This window comes from Letharia columbiana, assembly GCF_014066305.1.
Source record: "Letharia columbiana isolate WasteWater2 chromosome Unknown Sc0000009_s1, whole genome shotgun sequence".
Lineage (NCBI taxonomy): Eukaryota > Fungi > Ascomycota > Lecanoromycetes > Lecanorales > Parmeliaceae > Letharia > Letharia columbiana.
This window is the reverse complement of record NW_023501046.1, coordinates 101,357-118,164: the sequence shown is the minus strand read 5'-3', so window position 1 is coordinate 118,164 and position 16,808 is coordinate 101,357. Positions and strand designations below refer to the sequence as shown.

At 50.4% G+C, this 16,808-nt stretch overlaps 7 protein-coding genes across 7 annotated transcripts; 4 read left to right on the top strand and 3 right to left on the bottom strand.

The window, feature by feature from the left end:
- Nucleotides 1-330: 330 nt before the first annotated feature.
- HO173_003697 (uncharacterized protein) lies at nucleotides 331-1,731 on the bottom strand (the record flags this gene model as incomplete). Its single annotated transcript, XM_037305622.1, has 1 exon — nucleotides 331-1,731. One exon carries the CDS (start codon nucleotides 1,729-1,731, stop codon nucleotides 331-333), a length of 1,401 nt encoding a protein of 466 aa, XP_037167377.1.
- A 192-nt stretch (nucleotides 1,732-1,923) lies between these two features.
- Nucleotides 1,924-2,964, top strand: HO173_003696 (uncharacterized protein; the record flags this gene model as incomplete). The annotated part of the gene is made up of 1 exon (XM_037305621.1): nucleotides 1,924-2,964. The coding sequence occupies one exon, from the start codon at nucleotides 1,924-1,926 to the stop codon at nucleotides 2,962-2,964; it is 1,041 nt and encodes a 346-aa protein (XP_037167376.1).
- A 2,672-nt stretch (nucleotides 2,965-5,636) lies between these two features.
- On the bottom strand, nucleotides 5,637-6,137 carry HO173_003695 (uncharacterized protein; the record flags this gene model as incomplete). The annotated part of the gene is made up of 1 exon (XM_037305620.1): nucleotides 5,637-6,137. One exon carries the CDS (start codon nucleotides 6,135-6,137, stop codon nucleotides 5,637-5,639), a length of 501 nt encoding a protein of 166 aa, XP_037167375.1.
- An 859-nt stretch (nucleotides 6,138-6,996) lies between these two features.
- Nucleotides 6,997-8,232, top strand: HO173_003694 (uncharacterized protein; the record flags this gene model as incomplete). Its single annotated transcript, XM_037305619.1, has 2 exons — nucleotides 6,997-7,163; nucleotides 7,221-8,232. 2 exons carry the CDS (start codon nucleotides 6,997-6,999, stop codon nucleotides 8,230-8,232), a joined length of 1,179 nt encoding a protein of 392 aa, XP_037167374.1.
- A 942-nt stretch (nucleotides 8,233-9,174) lies between these two features.
- HO173_003693 (uncharacterized protein) lies at nucleotides 9,175-10,009 on the bottom strand (the record flags this gene model as incomplete). The annotated part of the gene is made up of 3 exons (XM_037305618.1): nucleotides 9,175-9,260; nucleotides 9,331-9,877; nucleotides 9,944-10,009. The coding sequence occupies 3 exons, from the start codon at nucleotides 10,007-10,009 to the stop codon at nucleotides 9,175-9,177; spliced, it is 699 nt and encodes a 232-aa protein (XP_037167373.1).
- Nucleotides 10,010-10,983: 974 nt separating this feature from the next.
- HO173_003692 (uncharacterized protein) lies at nucleotides 10,984-11,260 on the top strand (the record flags this gene model as incomplete). The annotated part of the gene is made up of 2 exons (XM_037305617.1): nucleotides 10,984-11,149; nucleotides 11,202-11,260. 2 exons carry the CDS (start codon nucleotides 10,984-10,986, stop codon nucleotides 11,258-11,260), a joined length of 225 nt encoding a protein of 74 aa, XP_037167372.1.
- A 1,864-nt stretch (nucleotides 11,261-13,124) lies between these two features.
- On the top strand, nucleotides 13,125-16,729 carry HO173_003691 (uncharacterized protein; the record flags this gene model as incomplete). The annotated part of the gene is made up of 3 exons (XM_037305616.1): nucleotides 13,125-14,670; nucleotides 14,729-14,786; nucleotides 14,839-16,729. The coding sequence occupies 3 exons, from the start codon at nucleotides 13,125-13,127 to the stop codon at nucleotides 16,727-16,729; spliced, it is 3,495 nt and encodes a 1,164-aa protein (XP_037167371.1).
- Between the last annotated feature and the right edge of the window lie 79 nt (nucleotides 16,730-16,808).

Here is a 16,808-nt window from a genome sequence, read left to right as displayed (position 1 = left end):
GGTATGGTGGCTTTGGTGATTGCCCGTGCCTCAATCTCGATGTCAATGTCAGCGACGTCTACCAGCACAGCGACTGCGCAAACTAGTAGGTCCACTAGTGCCCTAAAAGATGGCGTTATGGGTCGACATATCGCGTGGAAGCATCATTTCATTGTTTTAGTGGTTACTATGGGTGGGGTTGTCATGTGAAGTATATTAGATAGAACCGAAGTTGTGTCTTAGAGGGGAGAAGATATCATGTTCTGCTCCTTTGGAGTCAACTACCGTGTGTTGCAAAGAGAGGTAGTGAGAGATCGAGACGAGTATGTGCCACCAGGAACTCTAAAAGGTCTACCGGCCACGTTGAGGATGCGCGTCCTGATCAATCAAAGGGCAGCTACCACCTTGCAAAAGAAAGTCTTGAATTGCTTTGCTTGTCCGATTTCCCTGAGATCGCAAATCGGTGTGCTCGGCCCAGAGGTTTGGTTCAAGGTCCCAATGCTGAGGCGGATTCTCGCCAAGCAGGTCTCCCCTAATACATGCAGATTTCAAGTTCAAGACTTTGTTCATTTTCTGGAGGGTTTCTATCCAGGTGCCTTCCTGGAGTCGCATCGTTCTCATAGTAACGTGCTTCAACGTTGACGCATGTCGTTCGAAGAAGCAGTTTATATTTTCGGGTGCTGCATCAATGTTCTCCCATGCAATGCTTTCGAGGCATGGCCATGTTGTACTTCCAACAGTCTGATTCAGCTCGGCCGGACAGAATGGTTCATACCAGTCGAAGCTTATCGTAAGATTTTTGAGGTTGGGAGCCGCGGCAAGAAACTCAGTCAGCTTAGCATTTTTACTAAGATATCTCCGGCACTTTGGTATTTCTACGCCAATATCGTTGCCGCTTTCGTCCATTCCGGTAGAGATTGCAAGCTCCAAAGTCGTTAGGTAGTGAAGGGTACTCTTCATGCGCTCCAGAACTTCGTCACTCTGCTGTAAGAATTTCCAATCAACGCTGCCAAGTTGTAGTATACTGAGTTTGATACCAGCTTCGTGAACGGCAAGAAGCAATGAGCTCATGAAGGGGATGCCGCAATAATCTCCTCCCGCATAATGGAGACCTGCTGCGAAAGCATTGATCGCATCCTTACGTCTAACATAGATAGCCCATCCATGGTTCATGCATATCTCCGACAGGTTAGGTAGACGGGACATAGCATCAGAAAACTCCTGTAGTCCGTAGTCTCTGCGCCGAAGTTCTTCCTGCTCAGCGTACATTCGAGTGTACTCTTTGTAAGCCTTTTCGAGGTAGCTTCTTGAGTAATTGTGACGAGGCCTCTCTCGGATCTTGGTGATGTTGCGTCGCCAGGCGCGAAGCTCACGCTCACTGGCATCGGGGCCTGGGAGTGCTCCAAAGGCTCCCGTATGGCTGTTATTGATGATATTACTCTCCCAATCATATTGTGTTGTATAGTCATCTAGCGTGTTCGGCTCATAATACAGAGAAGTAATATGTTTGCTGATGAGCGGGTGCCGTGAGATGTCGAGGAGACGCTGGAAACTTTCCGGCTTGAAGACCAAGTTCACGTTTCCGAGCAAAAACCGCGTAGCAATGTTGTTCCAAAATTTGGACACCAAGCGAAGATTAGGAACGTCCTTCTCGTCAATGGAGTAGCATATCAATTCCGCGACTTCTGGAGGTAGACGCTCGATATAGCAGGCAGAACTAGATTCGGCTGGGCTATGGTGCTTTAAAATCATTGCTGTCTGGACTTGCTCTGCTCAAAGCTGGAGATTGTGTTGACATCGCAGAGACTCAAGATAAAGATTGTTGTACAAGGGGACACCTAGCTTTTTCACTCTAAATACCCGGCACTTAAACCCTACGGCGTAGTCAAACGACAACCCAACATCTGCTCTATCATCATCAACGTACATGTTGTACATTGAGCAATGGCTAGAACAAAAGCGACCGCATCTTACTGGACGCAACCTCGCACCAGGGCTAATCCTTCCGAACCACCTCGCAGATCTCTCAGATTGCGCAAAGAGAATGCAAGCGACACACAACAGACGCCAGAACAAACACTCCCTGCCAATTCCCAACCAGCCTCTTCGCTCTTCAAAGTCCCACGCGAAATCAGAGACTACATCTTTAAGCTCGCCTTAACCACTTACGAAGATGCCACGAAACTCTGCGATCTCGAGACCCAAGTGCCTGGATGTTACCAAAGAAGCTTTCCCCATCATCGCCCAGGCCATTACCACCACCTCCGCACGGACACAGCGCTGCTTCGTACATGTCGCCTCATCCACAATGAGACCGCCCTCGTACCAGTGTCTGTCAATACTCACTCTCTCTGCTACCCCGACATCCGAGCCCTTTCTTTCCCAATGTCCACCGTCGCCACCTCCTACTTCAAGCGCATGACATCCGCTCAACTTGCAGCCGTGCAGCACATCCATATATTTGCCAATCGCTCTCGTCTCACGGCCGAAGACCCTGGCCGGTATATCAGCCACAGCGCGTTCGCGGAGCTAGGCTGTTTGCGCGGCAAGAAGGAGAAAGAGGCTGGTGAGGGTGAAGGTACTTGTGGGATCGGGGGACCATACCCGAAGATGATGACGATTACAATCAGGGACTGCGACTGGAAATTCCGTAATCATACTCAGTTCGATCTTGACAACATGTTGGGAAATAGGCATTGGGAGAATGTGTTGGGAGAGTTGAAGGAATTGAGAATGGAATTGGAGATTGAAAATAGGCAAAAGGAGGCATTAATGCCCGTTATCAATAAGTTGAAGGGCTTTGAATTTGATATCGGAGGAGGTGAGTCACTGGTTGCAGAGGAAAACGTGAAGGAGAATTCGTGGATGGGACCAATTCAGTACCCTAGAGATTATGCGCCAGGAGACATGTGTGAGGAAAGAACATATTATGTTGCTACGCTTGTCTGGAAAGTGAGGTCCGTTGGTCAAGACTCTGCATGTTAGAATCTTATTTCGGGGTTCGAATGTCCATAGTCTTGCGGGCTCGCGACCGTGAAGCTTGATCAGATTTCTCTCCCCAAGGATGGTGAATGGGACGATTGCGATGAGGCAGTGATCGTAGATCATGTCACGGGTTTTCAGTGGGAGCTTGTCGAATGCGGACATTGCGTTTGGATGGAGCGATGAGATGCTCGAGTGGAAGATGGTGTATGGTGAGAAAGAGCAGGTTTCCAATGCATCACTTCAGCTGCGGTCTGCTCGTTTGTTTGATGATTTAAGTTCAAAGAGTTGATCGCGCGGTCATTGCATGCCAGGTTGGTTGTGTCAAACAAGAAGAGTAGAGATGCAGATACTAGGATGGAAGCTGTCTTGAGTATTGATTTTTTGGAAGGAGGGAGAATGAAGAAGGCAATACAGCAGAGTAAGGTCGGCCAATTGACACTTAGTATGGCGGTATCGAGCCTTTGAGGATTGTCATTCTGGAGGATTCTGATCCGTTGTTAGCTGACACGATAGATAAGGGCGTAGATGTTAGGTCCATCAATGTAGGGTCGATCTTTGTAAATGAGCTCTAAGTTCTCTTCTTACCAAACACTTTCTGGCAGACACATCACGGTAGATGATCTCTGGATTTCGAGCTCATTGTGTTCTTCTTTTGTAGCTGTCATCAAGTGCACGTAGGTAGAGCACTTCAAGTAGTATCCAGAGCTCGTAGCGTTCAGACACAGAAGGCGTTTTTTCCCTCCTAGACGTTTTGCAAGTCTTGAAAAAATGGCACAGCTAGATTTGAGAATATCGTTGACTCTGTGGCATTTCTCCAAGATATAGCAACCCGGCTTCCCCATTCTATGAGAACAAATCTTGACACACCGCCGCCACTTACCCAACGATCAAACATACACCCACCACCCCGGTCTAATCTCGCGGTAGGGGTAAAGGTGGAAGCTGTACTAGTTGGAGCTGCAGCACTTGCGCTGGTCGTCCCCGCCGCTTTCACAACGCTGGGCGAAGCACTTGGCAAACTCGTCTCATTACCTTCGCACTGAGCACCCATGAGATCTATATCTTCGGGCATGCCGTGAAGACTGTCATCGACAGCCTGCGAGGGCAACGGAGCTATTCGGGCAAGCCAATTTAGCCTACCAGATAATGTCTACCTGCGAAGGACATGCGAACACGGTACCTAACTTAGTAGCTGTTGGCTTGCTTCCATCATTGCACGCGCATGTGTGGATGTAATAAGGATTTATGCCACCTTGAAGTATATCGATACTAGGTCTCCCAATAACGAGTCAGCGACTCTTGATCATCGGACAACGGGCTGAGACTAAGGCACTTACATCTGTGTGCATGCGAAGACAACGATTGGGGAAACGGGACCCAGAGGTTCTACCGGGGCTGGCAGAGTAGGACTAGATGAACCAGAAGCTGTAGCCGGAGGTGGTGTGGGCGCTGGCGTGATAGGACTAGATGATGGAGGCTGCTTGGCGGCACGATGAACGGACACGAATACCAACGTCTATGATTGACACATCTGTAATTATGTACAGTTCATTCCCGTCCCTAGGTGCGTAACCACCGACTTGCGACCTTCATCGTGCTCGCACTAAAACAATTCTCCCTCGAAGCCGCTGAATCCTAGCGTGCAGTACGATCAAAAGCGCCTTTGCCCTTCCTTCCCTATAAGCAACCGGCGCAACCGCAGCAAAGGCCTGAAGATCAGATGCTCCCATCTGAATCTTGCAGTTCCTGCGCTCGAATTCTGGCATCTATCGCTTTTTACGTTCCATCACTGGGATCCACATCTCATACCTCACCCACTTTTTTCATTCATGACCCAACGACTCAAACAGTGATGTGTCATCATCTCTCCCCGTTACTCCCCTGAAACCCAGCACCATCAACCATTCTCCTGCTCCCCCCACCCCCTCTCAACCAATCCTTCATCACCTGCCCACCTCTCGGCCTTCGGACCCACTTTCCAACACGGAACAGAGAAACCCCCGTCATCTTTCACAGCGTCTGCACTAAACGCGCAAACTGCCGTCTTTCTCGTCCCCTCAATGGGAGAGATCATTCCAAGACCCATATTCACGCGCGCGAATAATCCGAGCTAAGGGATATAGAACAGGCTATCACTAGGTCTGTCAAGACGTAGTGGGGGATGGACGGCGTAGGTAGCTGATGCCGTGGTTTAGAGGCAGGGAGAGTCAAGTGGCCGCTTCTGACATCATCTTGATCAATCATCTTCATGATGAGCTGGGAAAAGCTGATGGGTAGAAAGTGTGAGGATGCTAGTAAGAATGTTTTCATCCTTTCGAACGGCTTCCTCAGATCCTCGATATTGCGAGACGTTGTGAATTAGGGGCCAGCGCCGTTGCAAACGCGCTATTACTCTATTCGGTCTAAAATCGAAAAGACGACTGGGTTGCTTTTACTATGCTAGATGTGGGGCAAAAAGCTCGACCATTGCACAGTGTCGTAAGCAACTCGATACTTGCTAAGTGAATCCAAAGAAATACAACCTCCGACATTAGTTCCACTACTAGCCGACCTACAATGCAAAGGAAAGAAGAAAAGATAAAACAGTTCCAAGCAACACGAGCGCAACAGGTCCATGCGCTGGACCATTTACACTCCTTCGCCAGCCGTCACTTACCTTCCACCCACCTTCCCTACTGCGTTCTCCAAAGATTGAAACACGTCACCGGCACACTGGGCGTATAGCAAGTATTAGCCGCGAGCGTCGCCCCAGTTGTCTGGTCCGGGTTCGCCGTATATTGAAACAGCGCGCACTCCTTATCAATGGGCACGCCATCGCTGCCTTTCTTCGTGCTGCCGTCCGGGTACGCGAAGTTCATGTCGAGCTGCTCGTTCGGCTGCAGGTCCCGGCCCAGCATGTAGGAGACGACGAGCGCGTGGTTGTTTTGGCCATACAGCAGGTCCGGGTACCAGATATTCTCGCCGCCAATGGTATTGTTGCCGCAGCCGGAGCGCGTCCAGGCGGAGAAGGTTTGATTGGTGCCGGCCATGTATTGTGGGGATGATGGGGTGTTGGTGGATAATTTTGGGGTGATGTTGGAGTCAACGAAGCGGCGGTGGGGGCGGCTGGCTAGAGCGGAGAATGGGAGGAGGAGGAGGAAGAGGGTGGTGAGGGGTGTGAGGGGGACGTACATGGTAAGTTGTGGAAATGGTTGATGTTGGGGGTAGTTGTGGGGTTTGGGATACTGAGGGGTATTCGTAGGAGGAGTAAGGGTGAGTATTTGTTTTTTTCTGAGGGATGGTTCGTGATTATGTGGGCAGAAGAGATGGTACGTTTGTGTACCAGCATGAAGAAAGAGAGCACAAGCAATGACGGGTCGCAATTGTGCTGTCACAACTAAATCTGTGAGACATAAAGAGCATTCCGATGTGTGAACCTGCATCAAAGCAGATGGACGTTCTTCGATTGACAGTTTTCAACAACATTGTGTTGTTGACGGATCACTCTTCTTCGAATCCTTTCTTCCTTCGATTACAACATCACTGAAAGAAGCAGGGAGAACAAGGTGAAAACGCAGGACAAGGACAAGCTTTCACGTCGGGTCTTTAACCGCCTGGATTCTTTCATGACTTGGAGAATTTTCCTCTTTTGAAGGAAGAGACAAAGGAATGATGAGCGTAGCAGGTTGAGCTGGGGGCGAGTGATGGTCTTTTGGTAATAGTGCAAAAGGAGTAAATGTGCATAAGATAAGTCCCTGGACATAATTCCGGGTACCCCGCCACCCCGCCCGGCAGTGTCTAGGGACTTATGCAAGCCACTACCTTACGTCAGATCACACTTCCCTTGAGGCTCTGCACCAGGTCGTCTTTAACCAGCGCGTTTTGATATTGCGTAACAAGAAGCGGAGTCTCCAAGATCCTCGCTCAATCTCTGTGATTGCTGGACCCACGCTCTGGCACAGCTGGGGCAGCAATGGCGCAATCAAGCTACCCCTGCAAGTTCTGTACCGTTCTTGCGTGAACTCATCTTTCTCATCTCCTTGTACCATAGCCATGACCCAAGCCTTGAACAAATTCGCATGGCCCCGATCATATAAACCAGTAACGTCACAATGCCTTCCGCGCTTCTACTCAACCCCGACCTACAGCGCGCCCGCCCCGGCCGCCGCATCGGAAGCGGAAGTGCTGTCGGCGAAAAGTTACTGCTCGGGGCTACTCCAGTACGTCCGCCACGAGATCTTCCATCCTCACAACTGCTGAACAACGCGCTGTGACAGAAAGTTCGACTCCCCCTCCCACACCCTGCTCGCCTTCATCCCACCCTCCGCCCAACCCGCCTACCTCGCCCTCCGCGCCTTCAACATCGAAACGTCCCGCATCGCCGACACCGTCTCCACCCCCACGGTCGGTGCCATGCGCCTGCAATTCTGGCGCGACAATGTAAACCGCTCTTTCTCGGGCACGCCGCCCAAAGAGCCCGTTTCTATACTCTTGTCCCACGCGCTCGCGGACCTTGATGCGCGCACGGGAGGAACGGCGAAGATGAGTAAGAGCTGGCTCATGAGGATCATCGGTGAGAGGGAAAAATATTTGAACAATGCGCCGTATCCTACGTTGGAGTCGTTGGAGAAGTACGGGGAGAACACGTACTCGACGCTGCTATACTTGACGCTGCAGGCGCTGCCGATGGGAAGTGTGACGGCTGATCATATTGCGAGTCACGTTGGCAAAGCGGTTGGAATCACGGCTGTGTTGCGTGGATTACCACTGGTGGCATTCCCTCCGCCCCCGAACCATCACTCCAACTCTTCGCCTTTGGGAGGCACGTTGGATGCTCAGAGGAGAAGCCAGGGAAGTGTGACCCTGCCGTTGGATGTGATGGCCAGAACGGGTGTGAGAGATGAGGACGTGTTGAGGAAAGGGGCGGAGGCGGAGGGATTGCGGGACGCAGTCTTTGAAGTTGCGACGAGGGCAAGTGATCATTTGATTACGGCCAGGCAAATGCTGAAAAATGTTTACGCTGGGGAGGATGTAGATCACGCCTTTGAATACGATGGGGAGGAAGGGCATGACTACGAGGGGCAGACTAACAAGGGACCGGGGAAGGCTACCCAGCAGCAAGAGGAGGTGGATAGGGCTTTTGGCGTCTTCATGCCTGCAGTGGCGACGGGGTTGTGGTTGGATAAGTTGCAGAAACTCGATTTTGACGTTTTCAGAGAAGAGTTGAGAAGAAGGGATTGGAAGCTGCCATGGAAGGCGTATTTTGCGCACAGGAGGAGAATGTTTTGAGGACTTCGGGTGATCACAGACATTGGTCTGGTGAAAGGGAAAATCGCCGTTACGGGATGAACTGCCTTCAGAGCGAGACACCCGACGAGACGGTTGGACTCAAAACCATCGAAGCACAGCTACATGCACAACCAACCATGAGGACAAACACTGGTAGAGGAACCTTCTTTACCAGGACATTCTCGTTGTGCAGTGAAGCGCAAATGCGAATGGAGAAGGAAGCAGTCAGCAAAAAGAAAGGCTGACGTCGATTTGAGGCTTCTTCACTGAACCTAGTGACAAAAGCAAAACAAGATTCCAGAATTGGGACAACTTCGCAATAGAGACGGTCAAAGAATGACCCTAGTGCGGCCCGTTGGATAGGAGGAACGGTCTTCTCATCGTCTGATGCAGTCGAAGATTGTAGACAAGGTGATGTGGCAGATCGTTACTGTCTACATTCGCGAGTAGCAACTCTCGCTAAATACCGGAGATGCTCGCCGACTATCTTGTACGTCTGCTCAGCAAACCATCAGACTGACTCTCGTGGTCACACTGCCACCGTGCAACTCTCATTGGCCATCATTGCAAGCTGTAGTTGAATAACAAGGATAGTTAGTGGCCAAGCTGTCGGAGTCTTGCTACTCCCCGGATCAGATCTGAGCGGTGAGGTATGTGCTTCTTCTTCGGCGATTCAATAACATCTTGTTTCTTTCGTGTGCTGTAGCAAAGGAGCCTATCAATTCTCGATACCATGGAGCTAAGTTCGCTTTCGAAAGTGACGGAGATGCGGAGGCAGGTCTTCCTGTATTGCTCCATTGCTGCTAATTAATTCCTCCGCGGATGCCTTTTGCAGGATACCATCGCACAAATCCCTGGGTGGACGCATCAGGGCCGTTGAAGAGTTACTGATCGAGGACGGCAATAGTTTTCGACCATGCGCCTGCCGGGCAACAGGCTGTCTCAGCCAAAATCTCCCATTGATCCCTTAGTCCAGTCGGCATTGTTGAGCCAGTCGAGCCAGTCGGTATCATTGTCTATCGGAAAGTCTGTATATGCCGCTAACATTATCCGCATGATCGCACAGCAGCAAACAAGTTTCAACAAGATCCCTCATACCACATGCAAACTTTCTCCTGTCATTGCGCGATTCATCTTGAGATGTCAGCAGCGGGTCCCAATCGGGCAATGATATGGCTGCAAGACCAAAAAGAGCAACCAGCATTCCCAATATCTCCCATCGGAAATTATCACCTGTAAAAGAAACGAGCCAAGTGTGTCGATTTTTAGTGGGACTGTCTCCTGGCAGACAGAAAGCATTGCGGCACATTTTCTCCGAGACGAACGAAGGCTTTTTGGGGTCTTTGGGTGCTGTGAGATACGGACCATACGTGTCCCGCAGCGATTTGTGAGCAAACGTCAGGGTTGGCTTATGCGTTATAAGATCCTCGAACACGACGTAGCGGTCGAGGAGTCTGTCACATACGTCCTGGCTTGGCAAAGCATTCAAGATGTTCAATGCCAATCTAATAGCTGCTTCGTTTGGGGTGTGAATGTGGACACTGCGGCATTGACTGATGTCGTGTGATGGAGTCGACAGCGCACTGGCAGCTAGATGATGGTGATAGCTCTTGCATGGGTCCAAAAGGTCCATCCCAAGCTTTCCCTGATGTTATAAGAAGATCGCAGAGTACGCCGTCGGTCCTAAGAAGCCATTGGGACATTTGTCAACGTAGGGGAAGCCCGCGGCAAAGATCTTGTAATCCTCGGGGCTCTGCAGCTTCAAACACAGATTCATGCTGGCGGTTTTTCTGGGGACCGTCGACGGTGGTGAAGCTGCTATGCTTGGACCTGGTTTCTTCGTGGGTGCGGGGTCGTATACACACTCGGATGTAAGTCTTCGATGCTTGCATCGCCTGCAGACTGGCATGGAGTGATCACATCGTAGCTTTGATTTCCTACAAGGCTCGCATGCCTGCTGTTTACCATTACGCCTTCTCGGTACAATTTATTGATCCGCCTCGGCCGAGGGCATCGTTCAGAGACAGTGTGGATGTGGGAAGAAGATATCTTCGGCTATGCCACTCAATTGTAGTAAAGCTTAGGTTTTCAATATTTGTAGAGTATTGTGGTTATCCATCATGGAAGGTGCATCGTAAGCTCTCAAGTATAGATTGGGCGACGGCACAAATCGCAGTCTGGTGAGTGTGGACATCTTCCAACAGTGACGACGCGGACAGAAGAGGGAAAGATATGGGGAGATTGATTTCTAACAGTGAACATGGTAGAAAGGCCATCAGCGTACAGTGTTCGGAGTCGCAGCCTAGAGTGAGAGAGGGACTACGTTGTATCGGAGTAGATGTTCGGTGATCGGAGTTCGAACAACGTATTCTCTTGGCGCTTACGGACTCCTTGATTACAAACCGAACGACACCTATGTGACTCCGCTTGCATATAGCCTTCCCATCTAAGCCTAGCCGCGTAGACCTGACTCATAAAATTACTTAGTAGCCATGGCTGTGAACCTAATAAGGCTGTTCGGAATTGATGACAATGTCGGAGTCACTATACTCTTGCTGCCTTGACAAATACTCCTGTACCTCTGGACTGTCTCCTTTCGTGTACATAAGAATGCCCAATCCGCTCAATTGATTCTGTTCTTCATTCCAAGACACGAGTCAAATAAAAAAAGCAGCCCTAAAAGACAAAAGAACTTAACCACTACTACCAAGCTCTACCACTACCACCACTTTACCTACCAATCCACCTACAATGCCTAACGGATTCCCCGCCTTCCGTTTCGACCCCACAACCGCCCCGCGCTACCTCGTCAAAACCGCCAAAACCTCTTCAGACACAGCATCATGCTACACAGACTCATCGCTGGAAAGTACAGAGACTGCCAAGCTTTCCAAGTACCAGTACCCTACTGAACGAGGTATGACTGCCCTTGGCATTTGAGAAAAGGAGTGTGCCTAATAATGGGACAGATCCTCCAAAGAAATCGCATTCCAAGCCGAAGGGAACGTTCCAGAGGCTTTTCGGATGAGGATATTTGTAGTGTTGGTCATCTGTCTTGGCGGGTAGGATTTCTGAGCAATGTAAAGACCAAAAGGTCCTCAATCCCTTCAGCACTAGCGCAAGAGAGGGGATGGGTATTGTGGTGATGGCGCAGTCGGTAGAAACAAGGAACAAACACTTTCCGAAAAAGTGTTGAATAAGCAACAAGCCAAATGTTGTGTCATCAAAATGTTTGATCGCTGTTTGGATGACCGATGTTGACATTGATCCCTCCTCTTTCTTTTTGGTTGCCGGTGTTTCGTGAGGTTGAACTTTCTTGTTCGTAATGCTAACAAACACCAACAAGTGGGATTGTCTTCACTCTAGATGCTCGGCAATGAAACATCCTGGGGAGTGGAAGTAGAGAAGTTTTCTTTAGGCCAATCCTAGTTTGCCGGAAAAGGAATACGGCTAGCAGCTTCAGACGATACTTAAGTTGAATGATGCACGGCTAGCATCATTTGTCTTTCCGGTGACAAAACCGGAGACCGACCCAGAAGAATTCACGAGAGCCGATGCCAGTACACGAAGGTGGAAGGGCTCTTCGGAGGTATGGCGCGTACGGCGGCCCATAACGTTGCGAGAGGCTATCGTGAGCCTGCAACAATTTGGGGAAACTTCTCCTCTAAACGCGTCAAGAGATGCAATCGATCAAGTGCAGCTTCGACAACTTTGCAACAAATCTACGGCGCTGTGTTGGGCGTATTCCGCTCAGATAGACGATAGATGCCCACGCTTGATCTTTGGTTGCATATACGAAGAATGGTCTCGCTGCCATAATGACGAGCCGAGAATAGACTTTGAACATTTCTTTGCAAACCCAGTTAGCATTACCTCAGCCGGCCCTACAACCATATCCGGCATTCTTGAGGCATACATATATCTTTACAATAAGACTCAAGAGCTAGCACTTTCGGAATTAGCACCTATTTCGACAATTAAACGATCTCTCTACCCACTTACTAATGACACCGAGTCGCATCGTATTTTTAATACCGATAAAAGGGCCAATAAAGTTACGGAATGGCAGACGAGAAGCAAATTAACAACGTTGCGGAAGCGCGGTAAGCCGTGTCGAGAGTCAGAGCGGCGCAGCGAGGACAGAGCCATCTCAATAAATCGAGGCCACCTCATTTTGATGGGAGGTGGAAGTATGAACATCGCCTGTGTGCCTTGCAGAGTTGGCTACACTAGTTTCATCTGGCGAGCTGGAGTGAGTGTAGCGATATTGCCAACCTGTTCCCACGAAGAAGTTCAGCCAAGCCTTCCGTGCTCACCTGTTCCAGTCTGAGCAGTTGATTCTTTTCGCAGCTGGACGAAAACTCGGAGCTCTGCTGTATCAGTCTTTGCTTCTACACGTACCCAAAGGCGAGAAATCAAATCTCACAGTCTCGAGACGAAATTGAGGTGTAGTAGAGACCGCTGGCAAAGCTCTTTGGGCGGTTCTGTTCTCATGACGGTACTAGTACCGATGTCATAGTTAGGCACTCAGTAGGATATGAGTAAAAGCATATATCCATTAGACCACCTTTGAAAGTAGGATTTCCCTTCCTTGAACAGCATTTCCGCAAAGTTTCGTTCCCAATCTAGCGGACCTTCCTTGGGTGATACGTCCTGTGTAGTGACCGCTCAAAGTTGTCGTCTTGTGAGCTTTGAAGGACTTACAGACGTCGACAACCTTCCATGCGGGGCGTTATCCGAGATCTTGGCGCAGGAGCCTTGGCGTTCAGTAAAGAGATCACGAAATATTTCGCGTCGCGGATTCACGTGACCTTGCGATTTGCCCACCTTCGGTTCTTCTCTCAGACTCTCGACTGCAATCCCCCGATATATTTGCAGCGACCAGGCTTATTATGGATAGCCTAGATATCGATCAGCGGCCTGCGAAGAAGAGACGCTTCTTTGTCGAGGATTCTCCAGAGCCTGAACGTACTGTATTCTCCACCGCGTCGCCACATAACGACGCGCTCTCCACAGCCAATACCACTCTACATGAGAAACTGCTTGAGCCCAACTCGAGCCAGACTGATCTCAGTATCCACGATGGCAAAGACGGAATGGATGTCGATGCCTCGAAAAATTTCGAAAAGGAGACGTTCGAGAGCTTTGTTGGTGATAAAGTGGCGCCGGCTACATTCGATAAGCTACGAGAGGTGTCCGGTGACAATATGGAGCGTGCGATTAACATGTACCTCGACGGCTCGTGGGCCAATGTACCCGCGCCTCCAGCCCCTAGACCTTCTTCGTCTTCCATCATGAATGTGTCCAACTCGGGACTTCCAGAGCGGACCTGCCAGCAGCACAGGACTGAAGAAAGACGATTATCAGATATCATGGATACAGGGAGCACATTGGACAGAATACCAGACTACAGATATGTAGGTGCCTTCGGCGTTGGGGCATGGGCAACACGAAGTGGTACTGGTCTTATAAAGATGGGAGAAGCCATCAAGATCGAGCGAACGAAGATCAAGGCTCCTGTAAAGATAGGCCGAGGTGGGAAGGCAACCCAGACAAATGCTGCAAGAATGAGGGGCGACGTCATTGTACGCTTTACGAATTCGAGAGGAGAGGAGGTGGGTAGATTACCGAAGGAGACCGCCAATTGGGTGTCTACTTTGATGGACCAAAAGGTCTGTAGGTTCGACGGTGTCTGCTTTCTGGCCCCAGAAAGGGTCCGGGTCAATGATACGATCGAGCTGCAATTGAGGTGCTCGTTGCTAAGGAGAGCATTCGAAGTTGGCGGCTTCCAGAAGCCCGAGGACAACCGGACTACGGGTTTCTTCGAAGAGAAGGAGACGTCCGATGAGAAGAATCTGAGACTAAGGCAGGTCGCTATGGTCAAATTGTTCGACGAGGTCAACCTGCACCCAACGACGGTCAATGATACTACAGCGAGGCACAAGCGGCAGGGCATACTACAGGCTGCGGAAATCGCAGAGCAGTATGACAAGGAAAAGGAAAGCAAGAACCCGAAGTTCAGTAAGGATCCGAAGTCAACCCAGGACGGTAGTTCTACACCGCCTGAAGACGAGGAGGAGGAGGGCAAGGAGCTGGAGCAGGATCAGCTTGATAGCCTGTACAAGAAGGCGCAGTCCTTTGATTTTGACACACCAATAAGAGAACCTTCGGACACCTTTGCTATGGATCTCAGGAAATACCAGAAGCAGGCCTTGCATTGGATGGTGAGCAAAGAAAAGGACGAAAAGTCTGACGATAAAGAGGTGTCCATGCATCCACTATGGGAAGAGTACACATGGCCTACCAAAGACATGGACGACAAGAATGTTCCCAGTGTAACCAACCAGAGCAGCTTCTACGTAAATCCTTACTCAGGAGAATTATCTCTGGATTTTCCTGTTCAGGAGCAACATTGTCTTGGCGGTATTCTGGCCGACGGTAAGTTTTACCACCCATCAATGATTTGGACTCAAACATTGTACGCTGACTAGCGCAGAAATGGGCCTCGGAAAGACTATCGAAATGCTCAGTCTCATGCATTCTTTTATCGGAACGTGCGTTTACCTTTACTGTTTTTCCCATAACCCATGATCCTAATTCCCATAGATCCGATATCTCAACGCAGGCCTCCCAGCCCGGTCCTTCGTCAGTCGCCAACCTGCCTAGATTACCCAAGAACTCGTCAGCTGTCGCGCCTGCACCAAGCACTACTCTCGTTGTGGCTCCTATGTCTCTTTTGGCGCAGTGGGAGAGTGAAGCCGTCAAGGCGTCTAAGCCGGGAACATTCAAGGCGATGGTCTACTATGGTAGCGAGAAGGCGGCTAACCTACAGAATCTATGCTGCGAAGCCAACGCTGCATCGGCTCCCAACCTCATCATTACTAGTTACGGTGTCGTGCTCTCCGAATTCAATCAGGTAGCTGCTCGTGGAGGAGACCGAGGGTCGCATGGTGGCCTCTTCTCCCTCGATTTCTTCCGTGTCATCCTAGATGAAGCGCATTTCATCAAGAACAGACAATCGAAAACTGCAAAGGCTTGCTACGAGCTCAATGCCCAGCATCGATGGGTCCTCACAGGAACGCCCATCGTCAACCGTCTTGAGGATCTCTTCAGCTTGGTCCGGTTCTTGCGTGTCGAACCGTGGTCGAATTTCTCCTTCTGGAAAACTTTCATTACGGTGCCCTTTGAATCAAAGGATTTCCTGCGTGCTCTCGATGTAGTGCAAACAGTCCTCGAGCCTCTCGTCATGCGCCGCACAAAGGACATGAAGACGCCAGACGGTGAAGCTTTGGTCCCTCTCCCGCCACGAACTATTGAGATCGAGGAGCTCGAGTTGTCCAAGCAGGAGCGAGAAGTCTATGACTACATCTTCACTCGCGCGAAGCGCACTTTCAATGCCACCATGGAAGCAGGAACGCTGCTGAAGTCTTACACCACCATCTTCGCCCAGATTCTCCGGCTGCGCCAATCCTGTTGTCATCCTGTGCTGACACGGAATAAGGCTATCGCTGCCGAAGAAGAGGAAGCTGCAGCCGCGTCTGATGTAGCGAATGGCCTTGCTGATGATATGGACTTGCAAGAGTTGATCGAACGATTCACGTCAGACTCGGACTCTGGCGAGCAGGACATAACCAACAAGTTCGGAGCTCACGTCCTGCAAGAGATCCAATCGCAAGCGAACAATGAATGTCCCATCTGCGCCGAAGAGCCAATGATAGAGCCTGCCGTGACAGGCTGTTGGCACAGTGCCTGCAAGAAATGCTTACTAGACTACATCGAGCATCAAAAAGAGAAGCATGCTCTTCCACTATGTTTCAACTGCAGGGAACCCATCAATCAGCGCGACATCTTCGAAGTGATCCATCACGACAACGATGACGAGGATGACCTTTACAGTGCCACACAACCAGGCCAGGCTTCTACACCCCCACGCATTACCCTCCGCCGCATCGGCTCATCCTCATCCGCCAAAATCGCCGCCCTGATCTCCCATCTCAAAGCCCTCCGCGTGAACAACCCCGGCACCAAATCCGTCGTCTTCTCCCAATTCACCTCTTTCCTCGACCTCATCTCTCCCGCCCTCACCCAGGCCAACATCCCCTTCCTGCGCTTCGATGGCGCCATGTCTCAAAAAGCCCGAGCCGCGGTGCTCCTCGAATTCGCTGCCTCGCAGACAAAGAAAAACGGCCATGGTACGGTGCTTTTACTGAGCTTACGCGCTGGCGGTGTTGGTTTGAATCTGACGGCCGCGAAGAGAGTCTTCATGATGGACCCGTGGTGGAGTTTCGCCGTGGAAGCGCAGGCTATCGACCGCGTGCATCGGATGGGGCAGGAGTCGGAGGTCAAGGTCGTGCGGTTTGTCATCGGGGGCAGTATTGAGGGGAGGATGTTGAAGATTCAGGAGAGGAAGAAGTTCATCGCCAGTTCGTTGGGGATGATGAGTGAGGAGGAGAAGAAGATGCAGAGGATTGAGGATATTAAAGACTTGCTGTCGTGAGGCTGCGAGAGGGTGTAGTATGCTTAGTGGGTGGGTGAGTTGGAGGTTTCTGTACGGGTAGGGTGGATGCTTGGTGCTT